This window comes from Physeter macrocephalus, chromosome 10, assembly GCF_002837175.3.
Source record: "Physeter macrocephalus isolate SW-GA chromosome 10, ASM283717v5, whole genome shotgun sequence".
Lineage (NCBI taxonomy): Eukaryota > Metazoa > Chordata > Mammalia > Artiodactyla > Physeteridae > Physeter > Physeter macrocephalus.
The window spans coordinates 21,256,280-21,278,841 of record NC_041223.1 but is presented as its reverse complement, the minus strand read 5'-3'; the positions used below and the strand labels follow the sequence as shown (position 1 = coordinate 21,278,841).

The window sequence follows — 22,562 nt, the reverse complement described above, 5'->3', positions numbered from 1 at the left end:
TCGTGGTATGGTTGTCCCAGTTGTTTCTTGCAGATGTTCTCAAATATTTCTTTGAAACCTCTCCACTCCTTTTCAGTAGTTAAGTGGTTTGATTTGCTGTGTGTAGAAAAGTAACCCAGCTAAACTCAATTTTGAAATGTTGAGTGGTAAGAGTTTTTCTGAGAAGGTTCCACTGGTAAGAAGCTAAGTTTCCCCTTGCTGTATGCAAAGAGTTCTTTCAAAATGATGGGAAAACAATGTTAAGGTTATTGGGACTCAATTCCTGGATGACTTGCTTTTGGAATTTAAGAGCAGTGAAGGCAGGAAACAGAATAGAAGAAATAAGAAAAGTTCCTTGGCTTCAGTGAGTACCTAGCCGAATATCAGAAATAATTTATTTCAACTTAAACAAGAAAGTTTGCCTTTTCAACATTATTTAATGCTTGGAACTATTCATTGAGCCCAAGTGATAGAGTTAAATATGTAAGACCAAATTTTAAGTAAGTTTCTTTAGCTGAAGAGGCCTTTTATTGACCTTGCCCAAACACAATATCTCGTTATGTGTAACATGGGTGAAGAGAGCCAGATGGATTTGCTCTGCTGTGATTTGAGAGTTAGAGAATGAACTTGGCTCTGAAGGTGCAACCCAGTCACTGCAGCAGGGGCTGCTTGAGTACACTGAGGCATTACGAACTTTGTGATTGTACGTGTTAAAAATTTTAATCCCCACTCCTTCTTTTCTAGGAAAGGCATGGACCAATATGTAGAAAACTGTTCAACAAAAAGCGTAAACTTTCAATTCCTTAAAACAAAGATTACAGGGCAGTGACATTCCCACTGTGTGGAAGGCTCCTCAATCCAAGGTACTATCGATATTTTCCTTGCTGTTCTTGATTATCTCCTTCAGTACATTAAAGCCTCTTTCTGGCTCTCTGGTTTCATTTTTGCTTGATAATGCAGTCTAATGTCATGTAAGTATAATCCACCTTTACTATTTTCTTTTTAATCATGCTCACTTAGATTTCCAAATGTATTTCAGATACTTTCCAGATGTGGCAAAAAAATCTCGTTTATATTTTCATTAGAGTAGCATTAAATCCAGCAATTAACTTGGAAGACAGTCACTTTTAATCTTACATTTAAGTCTCCCTTTAAAGTTTTGTAATTTCTTTGTTTTTCTGATTGTTATTTTGTGTTTTCCCTCACTATAGTGACTTGCAAATTTTATTACTGTATTTTCCAAACCTCTTTTGGTACTTTTGGAAAAAAAATTCTCTTTTTTCTCCAAATTTCACAGTTCTGTTTCTTGTAAATTCAAATCCTAGCTTTAAAAAAAATTACAGTGGTGAGATATATAGTCTAGGTTAGTATACGGTTTATTTTTTTATAGCCTCAACCCATGAGAAAATCTAACTGGAGACAACAACATGAAGACTTCATTAATGCGATTCGATCAGCAAAGCAGTGTACACTAGCCATTAAAGAATGCCGGCCTCTTCCACCTCCACCCCCTCCGTCCATCAACCTAGGTGTGTGGCCAGTTTGGTTTGCTTTCGACATTTTACTCTTAACCAATTGAGGCTATGCTTGATTTTTGGCCTAGTCATTATGCCTTCCTCCTATAAACTCTAAAATTAACAATAATAATTAAATTATATAAAAGTAAGTTTATCATAAAATTTATATTATCCTATTTTTTTCAATTCTGTGTAAAGATTCTGTGTTTCCTTCTAACTCTACCTCAACATGAGTGCACCACTGTACCCAATGTCATGGCATTACAGAACTCCAGGGGATGCCCTTCACATCGTGGTTTATGAGAACAGAGCTGGGCAGAGCAGTTTAAGCAGTTCTATAATAGCTCCATGGCATCAAATACCCACAGCTCTTTTAAGTTTTTGAGATAAAAATATAAAATATAAAATCACCATTTTAACCATTTCAAGTACAGTTAGTGGCCCACAGCTTTTTTACCCTAAGCTTTTTATTTTGAACATTTTCAAATATACAGAAAAGAGGAAGGAATAGTACAATGATCACTCGTATACCTTCCACTTAAATTTGACAATTTGGACATTATTGTCATATTTTTTATCTCTTTCTCTTTTTTTTGTGAGGAAGTTTTAAATATTTAAAAGTAAATACTTTTAAATATTTAAAAGTAAGTTTTAAACATCATAACACTTTACCGATAACTATTTCACCATACATTTCTTAAGTACATTTTTCTGCATAACCACAATACTATTATCACACTAAATATATAAAGTCATATTTTCCCAATTATCTTAAGAATGTCTTTTGAAGCTCTCTCCTCACCACTCAGCCACAATCCAGGATTCAGTCAAGGTTCATGCATTGTCTTTTGTTGTCTCTTTAGTCCCTTTTAATCCTGCACAACACCCCTGCCAGGCCACTTATCTTTTAGAATGTCTCATATTCTGGATTTGTCTGCTTTTTAAGTCATATTAACGTTTAACATGTTTCTCCATCCCCTGTCTTTCTGTAAATTAGAAATTAGGTCCAGAGGCATGATTAGATTAATGTTAACATGAATCCCTTATCAGGTATAGGATTTTCAGATATTTTCTCTCATTCTGTGGACTGTCTTTTCACTCTCTTGATGGTACATTTGATGCCCAAAAGTAATCTGATGAAGTCCAATTTACCTATTTTTTCGTTTGTTGCCTAGCTTTTGATGTCAAATACTCCAGTATCTTGAAGTCTTTCCCCTGTGTGTTTTGTTTTTTGGTTTTTTGGGGGGTACGTGGGCCTCTCACCACTGTGGCCTCTTCCGTTACGGAGCACAGGCTCCAGACACGCAGGCTCAGCGGCCGTGGCTCACGGGCCCAGCCGCCCCACGGCATGCGGGGTCCTCCCAGATCGGGGCACGAACCCGCATCTCCTGCATCGGCAGGCGGACTCTCAACCACTGCGCCACCAGGGAAGCCCTCCCCTGTGTTTTTTATTCTAACAGTTTTTATAGTTTTAGCTCTTATATTTAGATCTTTGATCCAGGTAATTTTTGAATGTGGTATAAAGTAAGATCATTGGAAGTTGGATATCTAGTTCTACATATGGTACCTTTCTCAGCACTATTTGTTGAAAAGACTGTGCCTTCCCCATTGAAAGGTCTTGGCACTCTTATCAAAAGTCAATTGACTATATATGTGAAGGCTTATTTCTAGGCTCTTTATTCTGTTCCGTTTTTCTATATGTCCTTACACCAGTACTACACTGTTTTGATTACTATAGCTTTGTAGTATGTTTTGAAATCAGGAAGTGGAGAGTCTTTTAAGATTATTTTGGCTATTTAGAAACTTTGAGATTCCATATGAATTTTTAGGATGGGTTTTTTTTTTTCTATTTCTGAAAATGCCATTGAGTTTTGATAGGGATTGCATTAAATCTGTACATCACTTTGGGTGTAGTTGTCATCTTAACAATATTGTCTTCCAGTCCGTGAACATGGAATGTCTTTCCATTCATTTACGTCCTCTTTAATTTCTTGCAGCAGTGCTTTGTAGTTTTCAGTGTATGAGTCTTTTGCCTCTTTGGTTAAATTTATTTCTAAGTATTTTATTCTTTTGATGTTATTGTAAATGGAATTGTTGACTTTCTTTTCAGACTGTTAGTGTATAGACGTACAGGCAATTTTTGTGAGTTGATTTTGTCCTGCAATTTTGCTGAATTTTGCTTATTAGCTCTAACAGTTGGTTTCTGGCGTGGAATCTTTAGGGTTTTCTACATATTTGATTATGTCATTTGTGAACAGAGATAATTTTACCTATTCCTCTCCTATTTGTATGCCTTTTATTTCTTTTTTGTGTCTAAACCTTCTGGCTAGAACTTCCAATACCAAGTTAAATAGCATTGGTGAAAGCAGACATCCTTGTCTTGCTTTCCATTGAGTATAATGTTAGCTGAGGGTTATAAATGACTTTTTAAAGTGTAAGTAATAACATATTATGGGTATTATAACATTTGGAAATGATATGTATGAAAATAATAGGATAAGGCTGAGTGAGGAAAATGAATGTATATTGTTGAAAGGTTCTTATGGTATACATGAATAGGTATAGCATTGTTTAAAGGTAGAGTATTATATCATAAAGATCCCTATTAATAAGCCATAGAGTAAACATTCAAAAATATTGATGTATAGCTAATAAGACAATACGTAGACTGGAGATAAAATGGAAAAAAAATTCAATCTAAAAAAAGACAGGAAAGGAGGAAAAAAGGAACAAAGACCTGGTAGGATAAAAACAAATAGCAAGGTGATAGATTTAAACCTAACCATATGGACAATTGCATATAAATGACCTAAACACTTAGGATAAAATGCACAGATTGTCAAACTGAATAATAAAGCAAGGTCCAATTATATGCTTTCCACAAGAAACACACCTTAAATATAAAGACACAAATAAGCAAGCCAGGCAGGTGACAAAATGAGGTGTGCCAGGTGGGCCTAGAGAGGCTACACCCTCCCTAAGGGACAGCTGCTCCTGCCTCAGCACATGGCTGCCTCAAAGGAACACACACCAAGGTGTGTATATGTGTGTATATATTTTATACACACATACATACATACACATAAATTTAAAGGTTAGAGAGGAAGAAGTAAAACTATCCTTATTCACAGACAACATGATCATGAATGAGTAAATGTAGAAAATCTTTGGAAACTACAAAAAAACTACTGAAATTAAAAGTTCATTTAACAAGCTTTCAGGTTATAAGGTCAATATACACAAGTGAATTATATTTCTATATACTAGGCATAAACAATTGAAAAAATGAAATGAAAAACGCCATTACAATCATGTAAAAAACATGAAATACTTAGGCATATATTTAACAAAATATGTGTAAGACTTTTAAAATCAAAACCACAACACATTGCTTAGAGAAATTAAAGAGGACTAAAATAGATGGAGAGATTTACCATTTTCATGGTTTGGAAGACTCACGCATTGTGTTATGATGTCAGTTCTCCCCAGATTGATTTATGGACTCAATGTAATTCCAGTGAAGATCCCTGCAAGTTTTCTTTGCCAAGTAGGAATTGACCAGCTGATTCTAAAATTACACAGAAATTCAAAGGATCTTGAATAGCCAGGATAGTTTTGAAAAAAGAATAAAATTGGAGGACTTACACTACCTGATGTCAAGACTTACTATAATGTTACAGTAATCATGAAAATTTGGTATTAGTATATCAATTGAACAGAAAAGAGAATCTAAATATAGATCTCCCCCCAATCTATGGGCAGTTGATTTTTAACAAAAGTAATTCAACATGGGAAAGGATAGTCTTATACTATACACAAAAATTAATTCAAAATGAATCATTGACCTATAAAGTGCTACAACTATAAGATTTCTAGAAAAACCAAACATCTTTGATCTAAGAGTCATCAAAGATTTTTTAAGCAGGACACAAAATGCAGCAACAGGTTTTTAAAAAGGAAGTTGATAAACTGGGCTTCACCAAAATTAAAAACATTGGTTTTGAGAGACACCATTAGGAGAATGCAAAGGCAAGGTACAGGATAAGGAAATATTTATAATACATGTATCTGATGAAAGTCAAATATCAAGAATATATAAAGAAGTCTTAAAACTCAATAATAAGACAACAACCCAATAAGGAAAAGGCGAGAGATGTATTTGAACAGAACATCACAAAATAATGGTCAATAAGCATGTGAAAAGATACTCAACATCATTTGCATCAGGGAAATGTAAATTAAAACCACAGTGAGATACCACTACACACCCACTTGAATGGCTAAAATAAAAAACCGACAATACAAGTGATGGTTAAGATACGGAACAACTGGAACACTCATACGCTGCTGCTGCTGCTGGGAGTCTAAAATAGTACAGCCACTTTGGTATTTTCTTAAGTTAAACATACACTTACCTATACAGTGATTCCACTCCTAGCTGTTTGTGCAAAAAATGGAAAACATGTCCTTAAAAAAGACTTAACATATTAATGTTTATAGCAGCTCCATTTAAGTAGCATATGACCATCAACAAGTGGATGGATAAACAAACTGTGGAATATTTACAAAACGGAATACAACTGAACAGTAAGAAGAAAGTGCAACTATATATGGAGCACACCATGGATGCTGTCTTGTAGTAAGATATAGAAGAGGTAAAACTTATCTTTAGTGATAGGAAAATAGATCTTCGGTTGCTTGAGTCTGGGTTTGGGGGAACTATTGACTGAAAAGGGGCATGAAGGAACTTTTGGAGGTAATAGACTTGTTTCATATTTTAATTGGGGTGGTTACACAAATGTATGTATTTGTCAAAACTTTTCAAACTGTACACTTAAAATAGGTGCATTTTAATGTACGTAAATTATTCCTCAAAGTTCATTCTAAAAAGTATAAAAAGGGAATTCTCTGGTGGTCCAGTGGTTAGGACTCCACACTTAAACTGCCGTGGGCACGGGTTCGATCCCTAGTTGGGGAACTAAGATCCCACAAGCCAAGTGTTGCAGCCAAAAAATAAATAAATGAAATAAAAAGTAAAACAAACAAACAAAACCAAAGTGTAACACTGTAAAAATCATCCGTAAAATAAATTATATGAACTTCAGTACCAGAAAATACTCTTAATAATTGCTTCAGTTTTGCTAGGTGCTTATGAAAATTAACTTGAAATCATGTGTTGTCTTAAGATGTTCCATAGAAAGATCTATGACTGTGATTTTGATAATACTTTGGCAAGAATCTTTGTATAATAAAAGCATCTTTTATGAGAACTACTTCATTTTAATAGCAGAAGCTGCAGGGTTGATGGCTACCTTCTAGTTCTTTAGTTGAATAGTGAAACCATGTCAGATGGTCTGCTGTGTGAATTTCTCTAATTTCCACATTGGATTTAAAATGTGGAGATTATTGTTTCTTTAAAGTAAATAATTCCCTTTGTAAGGCCTCATCGAGTGTACAGTTTATTTTTCTGCCCTTTACATTTTTATGCTAAAATACAGTTTTATAATTAAATTCTTCCCTATGCCCTTATAATTTTATGCACCAAGCAAAATGATTACGTCCAATAGCACATTTTCATGACTATTCAGTTATTTTAATTGTGCAGGGATTTTATATTAGCCCATATATTCTCCAGTTTAAATACTTAGAAAATTTATACAGATATTACTAGTGTTATTAATCATATGGCCTAGTATGTATGAGTTTGCAAGTAATTTCCATTTTTTTTCCAGCATTATTCCTTATTTCATGGCTCAGTTTTTGTGACGTGCATATATTTATTCTAATTCTTACTGACTTAAGTAAGTTTGCCAATCATTCAACTTTCCAGGATTATGTGACAGTTTATGAGGGCAGTGATATAGAATATTTGCAATTGGGATTTCAAGTGGTCCTGGGACATTTGGTCCACGTTTCACAGGGCTATGTAGACGTGGGTACTCAACAAAGTGCTTGCATTGTTAAATGATGCTTGTTTTTCTACTTTAATCTTTTGTGAGATATGGAATAAGACATTAAAAATCATTATCAGGGGATTCCCTGGTGGAGCAGTGGTTGAGAGTCCGCCTGCCGATGCAGGGGACACGGGTTCGTGCCCTGGTCCAGGAAGATCCCACATGCCGCGGAGCGGCTGGGCCCATGAGCCATGGCCGCTGAGCCTGCGCGTCCGGAGCCTGTGCTCCACAACGGGAGAGGCCACAACAGTGAGAGGCCCACGTACAGGGAAAAAAAAAAAAAAAAAAAAAATCATTATGAGGAATCCCCTGGTGGTCCAGTGGTTAAGACTCCAAGCTTCCACTTCAGGGAGCACGGGTTCTGTCCCTGGTCAGGGAACTAGGATCCCGCATGCTGCCTGGTGTGGCAAAAAATTAATTAATTAGTTAGTTATAAATCATTATCAATTGAAATAGATAGCACATAGTGATTTTTATGACATCATTATTGATAGAGGAAGAGGTGACTCAGATTGAGACAAGGGTCGAACGTGTAGCTCATTCATGCTGTGTTCAAATTATTGTTGCAAGAAAAGAGTTTTTGCATTCTCAGTATATTTGATGTTCTGTTCCTTTGCCCCTTAAGTCTGGGCTTCATGTTCCTCCTGTGGACTCCTGGAGGACCTAGTGCTTCCTCCTTTCAAAGCTTATTCCCCGGAGTGGTAATTGTCTGCTTCTTTACCTAGGCCTCTAGTCGTCTCTAAGATCTTTGTCAGCAGGGAAATACTACACTTCAACTTGGTTTTCTCCACAGTGGCATAGAGTGCCAAACACACAGAAAGGTGCAATGAATGAATGAACAAGTGGGATTAAGGAAGCAACACAGTCACTGCCATAATCACTGTCTTTGCCCAAACTGAGTCTGGTTTATGGTAGCAGCATTTCTGATATAAACCTTGACTTTTCAGCTGGTGAAACTAAAGAAATAACCCCTGAACCACGAACCCAGTTCTAGATGTTTTTCTACACCATCGTAAATGAGTTCTGCATGATAATGGCACTTTCTATTTTACTTTTCATAAGCAGTTTCTTTCCTGTTTGATATTTGGAACACAACCTGGCTGGGCCTGTTTCCTTATAGTTACAGCATGTTCTACCCACCCACTGTACCAGGCCCTACTGTGAATTATCGTAGTTAACTTTCATAACAACTCAACGATACAGGTGATATGTAGGTACTGGGGAAATTGAAGCTTAAGGAGGTTCAGAAACGTGCCAAAGTTCACACACATAGTAGGTGAAGAGCTCAGGCTCAAAAGCAGTCAGGCAGGCTGCAGAGCCTTCACCATTTCTATTTTATTTTATTTTGTTCTATTTTATTTTGTCCTATTTTATTTTGTTCAAGGAATTTGTCACCATGGGAAAATTTTGTTTCTGTATTAGAATGCTTAGTCCTTGATTACAGAGACATTGTATCCCCAAGTTGCTTGGAGCATAATAGGTGTTCAGTAAGTATGGAATTAATGATGAAGTAATGCCTTCCAGAGTATGCAATAAACTGTTAGGTTAAGTGCTAACAGTTTCCTTCATTCCAGTTTCTTACATATTCCAAAGCTTTCATTTTATGAGTATTCATTTTAGGAAATTATTTGTTCAAGTAGAAAACTCCCCAAACTGCTTTAAAAGATGTCTTCAAAAAACTCTTGGCTTTGAAGACATCACTGCCTTAAATACCCATTCACACATGTAGGAATTTTGACTCTATACTAAACCAAACTTCCATACAGAGTTTAAGGTGGTGCCGTCTCAGGTCCTTCCTGGGGAGAGAGAGGTAGTTATTCTCTTACGTCGCACATATCCACTTTGTCATCACTTCCAGGCGCCTAAAGCAAAACAAAACAACACAACCCCCATGATCCCCCTTACTTTGGAGGAGGAGGCTCCAACCTGGCTTTGGAACATGTGAGCATATCCACGTTCTGAGAAGACCTTGGATCTTTCTCAGTTCTCCTTTCTCCCACTGTCTAGTAATTGCAGATCAGACAAATTGGGACCAATGGGTATTCCCCAGAACCTCAGAGGACCCCGTGCCCCAAGGGCTGCCAGAGAGCTTCTAATGCTGGAAACTCTTCCCTTTACTGTTTTTGAACCCTCACCTGCTCCCTTTTCCTAACCCCCTTTCTGAACATATTAACTGCCTCCTCACTTAGGAGTTCAGTGGGAAAATCTAGCCACTGCAGAAGGAGTGTGACATTGGTTTCATATCCCATCCCCCAAACCCACATTTTGAAACATCTTACTCCCTCTGTAGCTCCATAACTTTTGTATAAACTTCTGTCCCACTCGGTACCACAGCTGGGGCTTTTGAATCTTCTGTGCCCTTCAGTCATCAGTATCAATATTCTGTGATTCTAGGACTCCTTTCTTTACATAATCATTCACTAAATAATTCATTTAATTGGGAAGTTCCTAAGTATATATAATTAATCTATTTTCTAAAAAACAACATAGCATGTAAACATTTTAAGGGAACACTCTTAACTGAAATAAGTGCATAGGTAGAAAAAATTTACCCCACCTTGTCCTTTATTTGAGCTCTTGCATGTCTCCCCCTCTGGAATAGCCTGTCTCAAACCAGAGTTTGGTACCTCTCTTTCATGTTGGAGCAGAGTTCATATTCTATTTACTTCATTTCATATAGTCCCTTCCAGAGTTGTTTTTGAAATGTTAATTGCCGTTTTGTTGTTATCTTTACATTCAGATTATATTGAGTGTCCATATTGTATGAGGAGATTTAATGAAACCGCAGCCAATCGACACATTAATTTCTGCAAGGATCAATCTTCTCGCCGAGTCTTTGATCCAGCCCAGACAGCAGCCAAATTGGCATCCAGGGCACAGGTGAATATCTCTCCCCAAGTGCTGGCTCTTGTGCCCTTACATGCCTAGGGAAAGCAGGTAGAATTTGCTAGGGAACCTAAATTACCCATCCTGAGAAGTGTAAGGATCAAGATAGCCAATTACTGTCACTCATCTTCATGGGACTTGGCTTCTTTTTGAGGGATGCTTTCCAGCTAACAGCACCTTTGGGTGTTGTAGAAAAAAATTTTCTACAGTGTTTGAAGCTTCTTAGGTTGAAGACTTAGAAGTATAAGTAGTGCTTCTATAGTATTACGGTAAAATTCTAACCAATGGTAGTTATCAGCCTTAACCACCTCAAAAAGACTCTTGAACCTGAGGTGAAACTGGCCTAAGTGGGGGAAGCCGTCACAAGGAGGCCTTGTTCTACAGGTCATGTGTTTGCTCTGTGGAGAGGGTTCTTCACCCTATTCAAAGCCACAGTCAGCAATTTAAAGTAAATGGATAAAACAGCTGTTATAAACAGGTACAAATAAGTAAAATAACACTGGACCAGGAAGACAATAGATTTATAAAAACAACACTGGGGAGAGCAGGCAGCTCCATACACATCAAAGGTGCTGGGGACATAGCTTACAGCATACTGTGAAAACCATTAGTTTCATAAACATGGCTTAGATACCAAGAAAAGATTAAATTGTTCTGAATACTTAACAGTATGAAGCATGTTTAGAAAGATTTCCATGATACCCAATATGTAATAGGGATGGGACCCTCTCTAACGATAGCACACCCCACGGACTATGGACCTGAGCTCTAGCTCAGCATATACTAGACAGTTGCTGAATATCTCTGCTGAAGCAGCCACTGTGCCAAGTGCTGGTTGACCAAGGATTTGTGGTTCGGAGGAGGAGGTGGCCTTGGAAACAGTGCAGTAGGAAGGTGTAGAGGTTGGCATATACAGGAGCGAGATGGAGGCAGAGGCCACGTGTGATTCGGCAAAGGCTTCAAAGAGGAGCAGCTGCTTTCTGCAAGATAGCAATGGGTTTACCAGTCTAGATTTGAAGTTGGGAAGGACATTGTGCACGAAGTGTCCAGCTCGTGGCCTGAGGAGCCCACCATGTGGAGCACAGCCTAGAGTGCCTGTGGCTGAGTGAGGGGATGGGGCAGTCAGGGTGAGCATCAGAGCCACAAGGGCTTTAAGCCACGCTGGCTCGGAGGAGGAAGAAGGCGATTAAGTGCATGGGTGCCCTAAATCTGAGGCCAGCCAGCCTGAGGGCCTGGAAGCAGGAATTGAAAGTTCCCTGGAACCCAGGAAGTTCTCCTGTCCATCTTTCCATCTTGTCTCTTCTTCCCACTCTGCTGCTGCTTTCTCTTCTCCCTGCAGACTGACCACCTCAGCTTTTCTGTCCAACCATCCCGCATCACTGGCCTCGTGTCATTCTATATGCAGTGTAGACTGGTCACATAGTGCAGATTGGAGTGACATGGAATTGGTTTTTTAGAAAGATCACCCTTGCAGTTAGTGTTCAAGATGGTTTGGCGAGAGACCAGTTAGAAGCCACAACAACAGGAAAAGAAAATGAGGGCTCAGAGTAAGAGGACTAATGGTGTATGTGTGTGGAGGAGCGGGTAGATTTAAGAAATAATTGTTGGGACGGAGAAGCTGATGGAATATAAGGTAAAAGAGGATCAGTGTTGGCAAAAAGGTTTTTAGCTCCAGAGCCTGGCAGATAATACCACACATCTAGATAAAGGAACACAGGAGGCAGGAGACAGGTGTGTTGGTGGGGCAGCAAGGTGGTTATGATAAATATAGTTGTAGAGTTTCAATCTCTACACCTGAAATATCATGGGAAGCAGTGCAATGTAGAAAGAGCCCAGATTTTTCAGTCAGTAGTCAGGATTTGACTTTCAGTTTTATTTTATCTACAGGTAAACTTGGAGAAGTTACTTAAATTCTTTGAGGCTCACTTTAAGGTGTGTCTTGCCGAGCTGTTGGGCGGATTATAGGTAATACCAGTACAGTGCCTTGCACACAGGGTGCCCTGGCCTTTTCCTCTCTCCACATTGCCCCGCCCTCCTTCCCCTCTCTCATGGTCTCTTCCTATAGTGGGATAGGCACCACAATTTGGGGGGGAATATGGCTGCTTTGGGCTTGACTTCAACTTAGTTTTGGAAAAAGGACAGCTCTACCTATACTTCCTAAAGCAGTAGAGGTTGCATTGTGTTTCTTCGAACGATTCTTCTAACCAGTCCACAAAGTTAGTGGGCGTCAGCAGGCCCAAGGGGAGCAGAGGCAAAGCAGCGGGCGGAAGTGCTTTATTCTCCTGAAGAAGGCCAGCTGGCTGTCCTGAGTGCAGCCAGTGACTTGGCCCCGTTCCTCTCCTTGTTTCCCAGAGCTAAGTGGTGATTGGGAACACAGAAGAAAAATTGCTTGCTTTCTGAGTAAACTCGCTGTAGAGTGTATTTGAACAGCAGCGCTGTTTCCCTTATGCCAGCTTCACCACTCTGGGGCCCTGCCTAATAGTGGAGCTTATTCAGAAGGAGAACAAAAAGGGAGGTGTTGTTTCAGTTTTGAAGGGCTGTTCACAGCACAGCTGAAATGTGTTTCTATTTTAAACATAATCAAGTATAAAAATGTGTTATACCCTTAACCAAAAGAGACCAGTATGGGCCTCTGAAAATAGCTTTCTTTGTTTGGCTGGGGATGAGCTGTCTGCTATAGCCTCCTAGCTATCCTTGCCCGAGTGAGGGTTCTCACTTGGAGGAGCAGGTTATCTTTGTACTGGAGCTGCCATGGAGGTGTTGAGGGATCAGCAGCGAGGTAAAAAGGAGTATACAAGGAGCTCCCAAGGAACCTTTTGGTCCTTCTTCTGTATCCATGTGGCTGTTCTGCCCCTTCTGCTCAGCACGGAGGGGAGTGGCATGGAGACGCTGGGATTCCATGTTTAAAACACTCGCTGCCTGCCAGTGTCTGCTTTTCTTCTCTGTTCATGTGTTTCAAAACAAAATCATCTTCAAGTGCAATGAAAAACTAAAACGTTCCATAATTATCCTTATTGACATTAAGTGATTTCTTATGTCTCCATACAACTAATTTTACAGGATTAACATATCACCACTCCACCAAGGGCTTGATTATGGAATGAAAGCTCTAAAACCCAGACATGGTTTTGAGCCCCAGCAGGGAGGACAGGAACGAGACTACTAAGGTGCAGGGTGTGCGTGTCCCCCTCCCCTGGGTGTCGCAGGTCCCAGACATGACTCCAGCCTGCTGCTGGTGAAGGGGAGACAGCTTTACATCCTGTGTGCTACCTGAGGTTACAGATCTCTTCCCCTCTGCCCCCTCGCCCTCTGTCTCTCTGTCTTTCTGCCTCTGTCTCTGTCTCTCTGTCTTTCTGTCTGTCTCTCTCTGTAGGGTAGGGTTCAGATGAGTCCAAAAAAAGGAACGACTGTAACCAGTGCCGTGGGAGCTCTGCTGCAGAACAGGGCCCTGGAGGCCAGTGTGGTCCCAGCCAGGCCAGGTGAGTTGGAGTGAGCATCTCAACTATCGAATGACAGAGTCAGAGGGGGCCACTGTTGGCTTTGGGATTTGCTGGCAGTCAGCAAAAGCTATGACAGCCAAAGTTGCTTTGGGATATAAAGATATGTGGGTTTGTTTGAGGTTAAAACTTATTTGCCAAGAAAGGATATTTCCTAATTTACCAGGATTAGACAACACTGACAATGTACAAAGTCAGATCTGATTACAACAGCGGGGTCTAGAACCAGTGTTCTCTGGTCTGGTAAAATTAAAAAGAGATTAAGGATAGGAGATGGCAGTGTGCCAGGTTTTGTGTTGAAAATAAGGGAAGAAAATGAAATCACTGTCTCAGAGAGATATCCATACTCCCATGTTCATTACAGCATTTTTCAAATAGCCAAGATATAGAAACAACTGACGTGTCCGTTGATGGATGAATGGATAAAGATGGGGTATATATTATTCAGCAATAAAAAGAAAAGGAAATCCTTCCATTTTCGACAACATGGGTAAACCTGGAGGGCATTATGCTAAGTGAAATAAGTCAGAGAGAAGGAGGACAAATACTGTATGCCCTCACTTATGTGTGGAACCCTAAAAAGTTAAACTCGTAAAAACAGAGAATAGAATGGTGGTTGCCATGGCTGGAGGATAGGGTGGGAGAAATGGGGAGATGTTGGTCAAAGGGTACAAACTTCCAGTAGTAAGATGAATAAGTTCTGGGGATCTAAAGTACAGCATGGTGACTCTAGTTAACAATACTGTATTATATACTTAAAAACTGCTAAGAGAGTAGATCTTAAATGTTCTCACCACATACACACAAAAGTAACTATGTGAGGTGATGGGTGTGTTAACTAATCTTATTGTGGTAATCATTTTGCAATATATCCGTGTATCAATCATCATATTGTACACCTTAAACTTATACATTATATTCAATTAGATCTCAGTAAGGCTGGAAAAAAGAAAAAAAGGGAAGAATCTCCTTCCTAGAATGAAATAATTTCTTCAAAGTAGCGAAAAGGTATGACCACCATTATAGTACTTACTATATGCTTGACCCATTTCATTTAATCTTCGCAATAATCCTCCAAATGTTTTAATCTGTGGAAAGGGAAACGGAGGCTCAGTTAAGGCACACACCTGGTAAACAGCAGAGCTGGATTAGGTATCTACTGTGCTTTCTCTCTTCATTGAGCTGCGCTAGTAGTGATGCACATTCTTCTTGATGATCAGCACATACCGGGAAGGCGGAGTGGGAATTAATTCATGGTCATATCGGCCCGTCTGGCCACAGGTCTTATTTTGAAGGTATTATCAGAACCAGAATAAGAAGTGCCAATCTCACAGTCAAAGTAATAATAGCACTAGAAATTTTTATCATTAGTTTTTAAATCCTTCATGAGTTGCTTATCACGGGCTTAAAAATTGAATTGATATTTAAAAAATTTCCCCACAGCCATCTACACGCAAATCATTAGTTTTGCCTGATCTGTAAAAACTTAACAATGGGGTAGGTTTTAGTTTTCACTTAGAAAAAAAATAATTCAAATTATATATGTGTTCTTTTGGTAAAACTTCCACTAATAAGCTTTTTTCTAAAGTGTAACAATTAGTGTCCTTCAGAAAAGGCAGTTTCTTTCTACTATAGCTTCTTTTCTTATTTTTTCAACGAAGATATTATAATGCTTCCCTTCCAGTGAAAAACATCCTTTTGATTTTGAGGTTGAAGCTTATTTGCCAAGAGGGACTATTTCTTAATTCATCGGGATTAGAAAACTGACAGTGTGCCAAGTCCAATCTGAGTACAGCCTCGGAGTCCAGGACTTTCATTCCCCACTCTAGTCAACCTGGAAAGAGACTGGGAATTGGGGGAGACAGGCGTAGTGTTGAAAATAGGGGAAGAGTTTCCTTCTGTGAGCTAAATAATTCCTTTAAAGCAGCAGCAAGGCACCAGTGGAAAGGTCCTGAATTAGGGCTTAGCAGTCCCGTGTCCCAGTATGTGGCATTAAGCGGGACGCTACAAAGACACCATTCTGATACACTAGGAAACAGAGGAGTAGGCCAGCAGATCTAAGCAAAACGGTATTATGTTTGTTCTTGACTAGTTAACAGTGGTTTATAGCTACTGTGATGTTGCTAAGTAAAAGGCAGAGTCCGGCAGGGCCCACACTAGCTTCTGTGCCACCCCCTGACCTCGCTGTCCACTGTTTCCTCTCAGTCCAGCTCCAGCGGCCTCTGTTGTTCCTGCTCACTCCTGGCTCAGGGCCTTTGCACTGGCTGCCCCCTCTGCTGAAAACCAAAACCCTCCCTCACTAGTCTGCACTGCTGTCTCCCTCCCTCCCTCCAGTTCTCTGCTGAGTGTCCTCTTCCCGGTGTGCCTCACCCCCAGCCTCTATTTAGAGGTGATCAAGGCCTCCATAATTCTCTTTGTAGTTTTTCAAAATGGCATTTATTCTCATCTAATAGTCATTGCAGGTTTGTTTATCTCCTTCTTGTCCCCCCACCCCCAGAAAAAGGGATGTAAGTTTCAAGAAGGCAGGGACCTGTCTGCTTGGTCTCTTTTGTATTGTGCTGCTGTATCCCTAGCTGTTAGAATTGTTCGCGGCAGTTATGAAGTGCTCAGTAAATACTTTTTGAATGAAATATGTTGGAGTAAAGTGGGTATCTTGAGTCTATAATTTCTCACTTAGATTACTGGCATATGATAGAATTGTCCTGTTAATTAGCTTTAAGAGGTAGCTTTTTGTTTTATTTCAGGCTTAAGATGCTTTTCAATTTAATTTCTATTCTTTCCTGTGGCCTCACCTGTTTACACTTAAAATTAAAATTGTCAGGGTTAGTGTGCCTTTAAATTAGGCACATTTCATTCGGAGCCATTCTGGGGAGGAAGCAGAAGTCTACTGAGGGGAGGTTAATTTTCAAAACTCTTTAAGGCTTGAAGAAAAGCACTGAGTCCCTCTCGCTAATGTAAACAGGCCCTTGTGTGAATCAGATTCGCATCTGCTGGCCATTGTTTTTGTTCTGGTCAGTATTAATCTATTTGTAATACGAGGGTCTTTTAAAAATTGTTGTTGGTCTTGCTATTTCTACATTGACAGTCGATAGTTAGGCTACTTGGTGTCACTCGCCTTCCACATAAATTCTTTACTGTCTTCATCTAGCTGGTAGTTAGCCCTCTAAAACTCTGGCTATCATTCTTCAACTCTCTTGAGTAAAATAAGCATTTAGAATCTGTCATTTATAACATTTTGTTCTGAATTCACCGGCAGGGGAAATGTGTGTCAGGCACAATCCTTATCCATCTCAGAGTCTTCTAAGAAGTTTTGTATGTACAGGAAAATCTCTGCTCAAGAGAACATGTTGACGTTACATGAGGTTGATACACAGCTGCCATGGATGTTCAAAAGGATTCATTCACTCAGCACATAGTTATTTTGTATGGTTGTTTCTTATACCCATGGATTCTTTAAAAAGTCTAGGGAGAGAGGCAGTCAATAATTATTAATATCTAATATTTAACAGTGGGATATAAAAGTACTAAGGAAATCGAGATCAACTTTGCTGAGGAGGCTTTATGGAGGAGGTGACAGTCAGAGAGAGGAAACTTCATAGAGGTAGAGGCATTTGGGATGAGCTTTCAGGATGAGCTACATTTTTTTTTTTTAACTCAGCCTCAGTTTCTTTGTTTTGTTTTGTTTTTAATTTATTTAGTTGTGCTGAGTCCTAGTTGCGGCAGGCGGGCTCCTTAGTTGTGGCTTGCCAGCTCCTTAGTTGCAGCAGGCAGGCTCCTTAGTTGCGGCTCGCCGGCTCCTTAGGTGAGGCATGTGGGCTCCTTAGTGTGGCATGTGAACTCTTAGTTGCGGCATGCATGTGGGATCTAGTTCCCTGACCAGGGATTGAACCCAGGCCCCCTGCATTGGGAGCACAGAATCTTCTTTTTTTTCTTACTATTTTTTTTTTAACATCTTTATTGGAGTATAATTGCTTTACAGTGGTGTGTTAGTTTCTGCTTTATAACAAAGTGAATCAGCTATAGATTTACATATATCCCCATATCTCCTCCCTCTTGCGTTTCCCTCCCACCCCTCTAAGTGGTCACGCAACACCGAGCTGATCTCCCTGTGCTATGCATGCTGCTTCCCACTAGCTATCTATTTTACGTTTGGTAGTATATATAAGTCCATGCCACTCTCTCACTTCATCCTAGCTTACCCTTCCCCCTCCCCATGTCCTCAAGTTCCTTCTCGACATCTGCGTCTTTATTCCTGTCCTGCCCCTAGGTTCTTCATAACCATTTTTTTTTTTAGATTCCATATATATGTGTTAGCAGGGAGCACGGAGTCTTATCCATTTCGCGACCAGGGAAGTCCCAGGATGAGCTAGATTTTGACCAATGGAGAAAAGCTGCAGAAGCAATGAACCAAGATATGGAAATAAGAATGCAGAGGACATACTCTGGAAACAAATGGCCCATTTGGCCAAAGCACGGAGAAGAACTGGGGTTGAAGTTAGAATGGAAGCCTGGCACTAGAGCAAGGAGGGCCGTACAGGCTTGGCGAGACGTCCAGACTACGTGTGATTAACGCCGATGCCGGTGTCACATCCCCAGGCACGCGCATCTGTGTAAGTTAGACTATGATGATGACTTAGAAACTTCTTGGTTCTAGACACTTTTAGTCTGCAACAATGTCTCTTGAGAAAGAGCATTTTATTTTAATTGCCATGTAAGAAATTAATGCTTACTGTAGAAGATATTGGAAAATGGTATAAAGAAATGGTATAGGGCTTCCCTGGTGGCGCAGTGGTTGAGAGTCCGCCTGCCGATGCAGGGGACACGGGTTCGTGCCCCTGTCCGGGAGGATCCCACATGCCGCAGAGCGGCTGGGCCCGTGAGCCGTGGCCGCTGAGCCTTGAGCCTGCGCGTCCGGAGCCTGTGCTCCGCGACGGGAGAGGCCACAACAGTGAGAGGCCCGCGTACTGCAAAAAAAAAAAAAAAGAAAAAAAAAAGAAATGGTGTAAAGAAAAAGTGTAAAGAAAATGAAAAACATCCATAATTCCACACCCTGTTAACATTGATAGCTTTCATTTTTTCTCTTTATACTCCTTTTTTGTTTTCCTTTTATCAAAGCTAGGATCATAGTCTGTGTACACTTCCTGATTTTTTTTCACTAACAAGCTTTGAACATTTCCCTATGGCAAAGAGTTTCTTTAAAAACATAGTATCAGGGCTTCCCTGGTGGCGCAGTGGTTGAGAGTCCGCCTGCCGATGCAGGGGACACGGGTTCGTGCCCCGGTCCAGGAAGATCCCACATGCCGTGGAGCAGCTGGGCCCGTGAGCCATGGCCGCTGAGCCCGCGCGTCCAGAGCCTGTGCCCCGCAACAGGAGAGGCCACAACAGTGAGAGGCCCACGTACCGCAAAACAAAACAAAAAACAAAAAAACACCATAGTATCATATCACAAAAATACAATGTAACTTGTTTATCTGTTTTCCTGACTTGAATAGGTACGTTGTTTCTACTTTTTTGCTGTACTGAATATCCCTTCTTCATGGACAGTAGCCCACGCTTAATTGTACACTCTTCTAAGCTCTTCATATATTAATCTTCATTAATCCTCATTTAATCCTCAAAGTAACACAGGGGAGTAGACATATTATTCATATCCCTAGTTTACTTGTGAGGAAAGCACAGAGAGGAAAAGCAACTTGCACAAGTAATTTTTAATAGGAAATGGTAGAGCCAAGCAAATCTTTATCTACTTAGGGAAAACTGGGTCAAAAAATATAAAGATTAAGGAGATAATTATATAAACATATGTTTATATATTATTATATATTACATTATTTAGTACATATTATATACTAGTATATATTACTTAGTAGGTATATATTATTTAGTAGATATATGTTAGGAAATTGTTTTAGATAAAAGGTGTGGCTCTTCCTTCATTCTCACGAAGATTCTAATGTTCAGATGGGAACTGAGTTTATAGCCTAGTCAGCAAGTGTCTACGTGACTATTTTCTCAAGGGTTTTGATATAAGAGTGACAGATTTACAGGGAAGGTACCTCTGGGCAGCAGCTTCTCCAGCACCTTTATACAGAGAGACTAAGATCACTGTGAAAATGTAGTTCTGGGTTCTAGAGCTGCATTGCTTCATATATTTAGTGAATTGCCTATCAAGTTTTGTTGGTGTAGGTTCTGCTTTGGTTTCTGGGGCCAGTGGATTTGATCAGGTTAAGCATCTTCCCTGCACTAGCCTCCCCTCCTTACCTAACCTAATTGCGTAGCAAATGTACTGAGTTTTGAAGGGTCAGTTGCTGATTCCTTGGAAAAAATAAAACTTGTAGATCTTTGGGTAATATGAACACTGAGTTCTTTCTCTCCTGTGTTCTTTGATATTGATTCACAATTTCCTTGGGTTGTTTGGTTATTCCCCCTTCGTAAAACACTGATTAGATAGAAAGGAGGCCTCTAGGACAGAGAGCACTAATTCTTTTTTTTTTTTTTTAAATGATTTCCTTGAGAATCCCGTCCCATACCATGTGGTCCTTTAAAACAGACTGTGGTGTGGTATGCCTATATCCATAAACTCCTACATCTCCATACCTAGCAGTGCCGCTGGACACGAAGGAAAAGTCCTGTTTGGGGATTGAGTCCATCACTGTGTAAATAACGCCTGGGAGGGAAGGCATCTCATGCTTCCATAAGGCTTATCAAACCCTTCCTAGCATGAAAGCAGGCAAAGAATTGTGAAGACATTAGGATACATTTTGAAAGCCAGGGCAGTAGTGGGGAGAGGTGTTGAGGGTCAGCTTGTATGAATGGTGGCCCACTGAGGTGGCGGTCCAAAGGGCCCATCCACGGGCAAGTGAAGGCCTAGGGGTAGAGGAGAGAAGGCTCCTGAGACAGTTTCTGTTTTCCTTATTATTTGGCCCAGGATGGGGACTGAGAACTTGTCTATAGCCACAAAACTAAACAAAACAAAAGAAGAATAGAGATTTTTGAATCCAGTGTGAGGATTTCGTAATCATTCCTTTTTTCTGTTGTTGCTAATGTTTGCTTTTACATAATAACAAATCTGTTTATGTCTGCAAAGGATTAGCAGTGGACCCTGCTTCTGGAGCAAAACTCAGACAAGGATTTACTAAATCTTCTAAAAAAAAAAAAGATTAACTCCTAGAGGCCAGGTAAGAAAAAAAAAAAAATTAACCTCTAATCCAGGTGTTTCCGATCATCCAATGGGCAAGACAGTTAATGAGCCTTTAAGAGAATGAATCCACAGCAGGCCACTCGAAGAGAAATTTGGGCACATCCTGATTTGTGTTACTAAAATGTATGTTCTTGAAATTTACTCTTTTGTTAAACATATAGTTTGAAATGACATTCAGTTTTTGTTTCTTGGATTTAACAGGAAAGGGGAATGATTTTTCATTTTGACCTGGAAGGTTACTGCCCTGTCCCTTTTTCCAAACAAGGACAGTTCCCTGAGATTTACACTGAATAGGACTGCTATGAAGTTGGAGACTTTTTGATATGTGAATTGTTAAAACAATTAAAAATTTAAAGAGGCCTATATTTCTTAACGTTCTCAATGTGGAAACAATGAAGTTCTAAAGTAAATGCCTTTTCTTTCTACTTTCAGACTAGGCTCCCTAAAAGTCCTGGATGGCTGTGTACCCAGGAAAGCCACCTAAGGGGAAGGAAGGGGGAGGCATCTGTTTACATGCCCATGATTTCTCTTGAGACATCAAGAACAAGTAAAAGTAAAACAAGAACAAGTAAAAACTAGCTTCAAATTCTCTTATCTCCTCCCTTCAAAATTTTCCCCCCAAATCATTAAACAACACATCAACCTGTATGATAATGCTTGATTTAAAGATTCACTTGAAGCTTTTTTTTTAAGTGGACATTTAATAAGCTTTTAAAGAAAAAGTTGCTTTGATGTTAGAAACTTTTAGTGAAACAGTCTTCGGTGTACTAACATTATTGCTTTCTAGGAAAATTGTTTTTTATCTAGCTTTATTCTATATAATAGCTGTGAAATGTCAGCTTTGTTATTTGCTTCTAATGAACATTAAACTATAATTAGTAGCCACTCCTATTTTAAATGTCCATCTGTATACCATGTAGAATTGTCTCACATACACCAGTGTACACAGTTGGTTTTGGGGGACCACTGCAGTGGAAGGAAGAGGTTACAGTAACCTTCCCACCCTGTGGAGAGGATGCTCTAAGTGGCCTCAGGCCATTTATTTATCGTGGCCAACTTGGAAGTCAACTGTTCATTTCACCATTGGTTTATGTGGCTCTGTTGGGAGGTGGTGTCTCAACTATTTTTTTCTCTTGGTCATCTTAAGTGTTAGTAAACTCTTTTTGTAGAGTCATTTATACTTAACTCTTGCTTTTTAATCTAAGAATTTTTTTATTTTTTATTAAACTCCGGGAATTTTATTTAGGATTAAGCCGTTTTTTTCTGTCTAATTAGAATACCGACCTACTCCCACCTGTGGTACAGCAAACATGACATCTGAAAGTCTTACGATCTGTATTTTGGGAACTAAATGCTATGTTTTATGCTCAGGTAAATCAGGTATGTGTTCTGGAACTGACTGAAGACTCGTAAGCCACATAAAAGTATTTATGGAAGCTTCTGTAAATGGAATTTGGGAAGAAGCTTTAGCTGAGGGGAGCTGCCACTCTACCACTCTTCACTTGCTCTGGGAGACGGCCTTCCCTTG

At 39.7% G+C, this 22,562-nt stretch overlaps 1 protein-coding gene across 1 annotated transcript in view; it reads left to right on the top strand.

The window, feature by feature from the left end:
• Positions 1–21,006, top strand: part of ZC2HC1B (zinc finger C2HC-type containing 1B) — a 31,510-nt gene extending 10,504 nt beyond the window's left edge. Inside the window, 6 exon segments of the mRNA XM_028494715.2 lie at positions 724–769; positions 772–842; positions 1,370–1,508; positions 10,191–10,330; positions 13,710–13,815; positions 20,921–21,006. Coding sequence (XP_028350516.1) covers positions 724–769; positions 772–842; positions 1,370–1,508; positions 10,191–10,330; positions 13,710–13,815; positions 20,921–20,997 — 579 coding nt within the window. The 3' untranslated portion in view covers positions 20,998–21,006.
• The last annotated feature ends 1,556 nt before the right edge of the window (positions 21,007–22,562 follow it).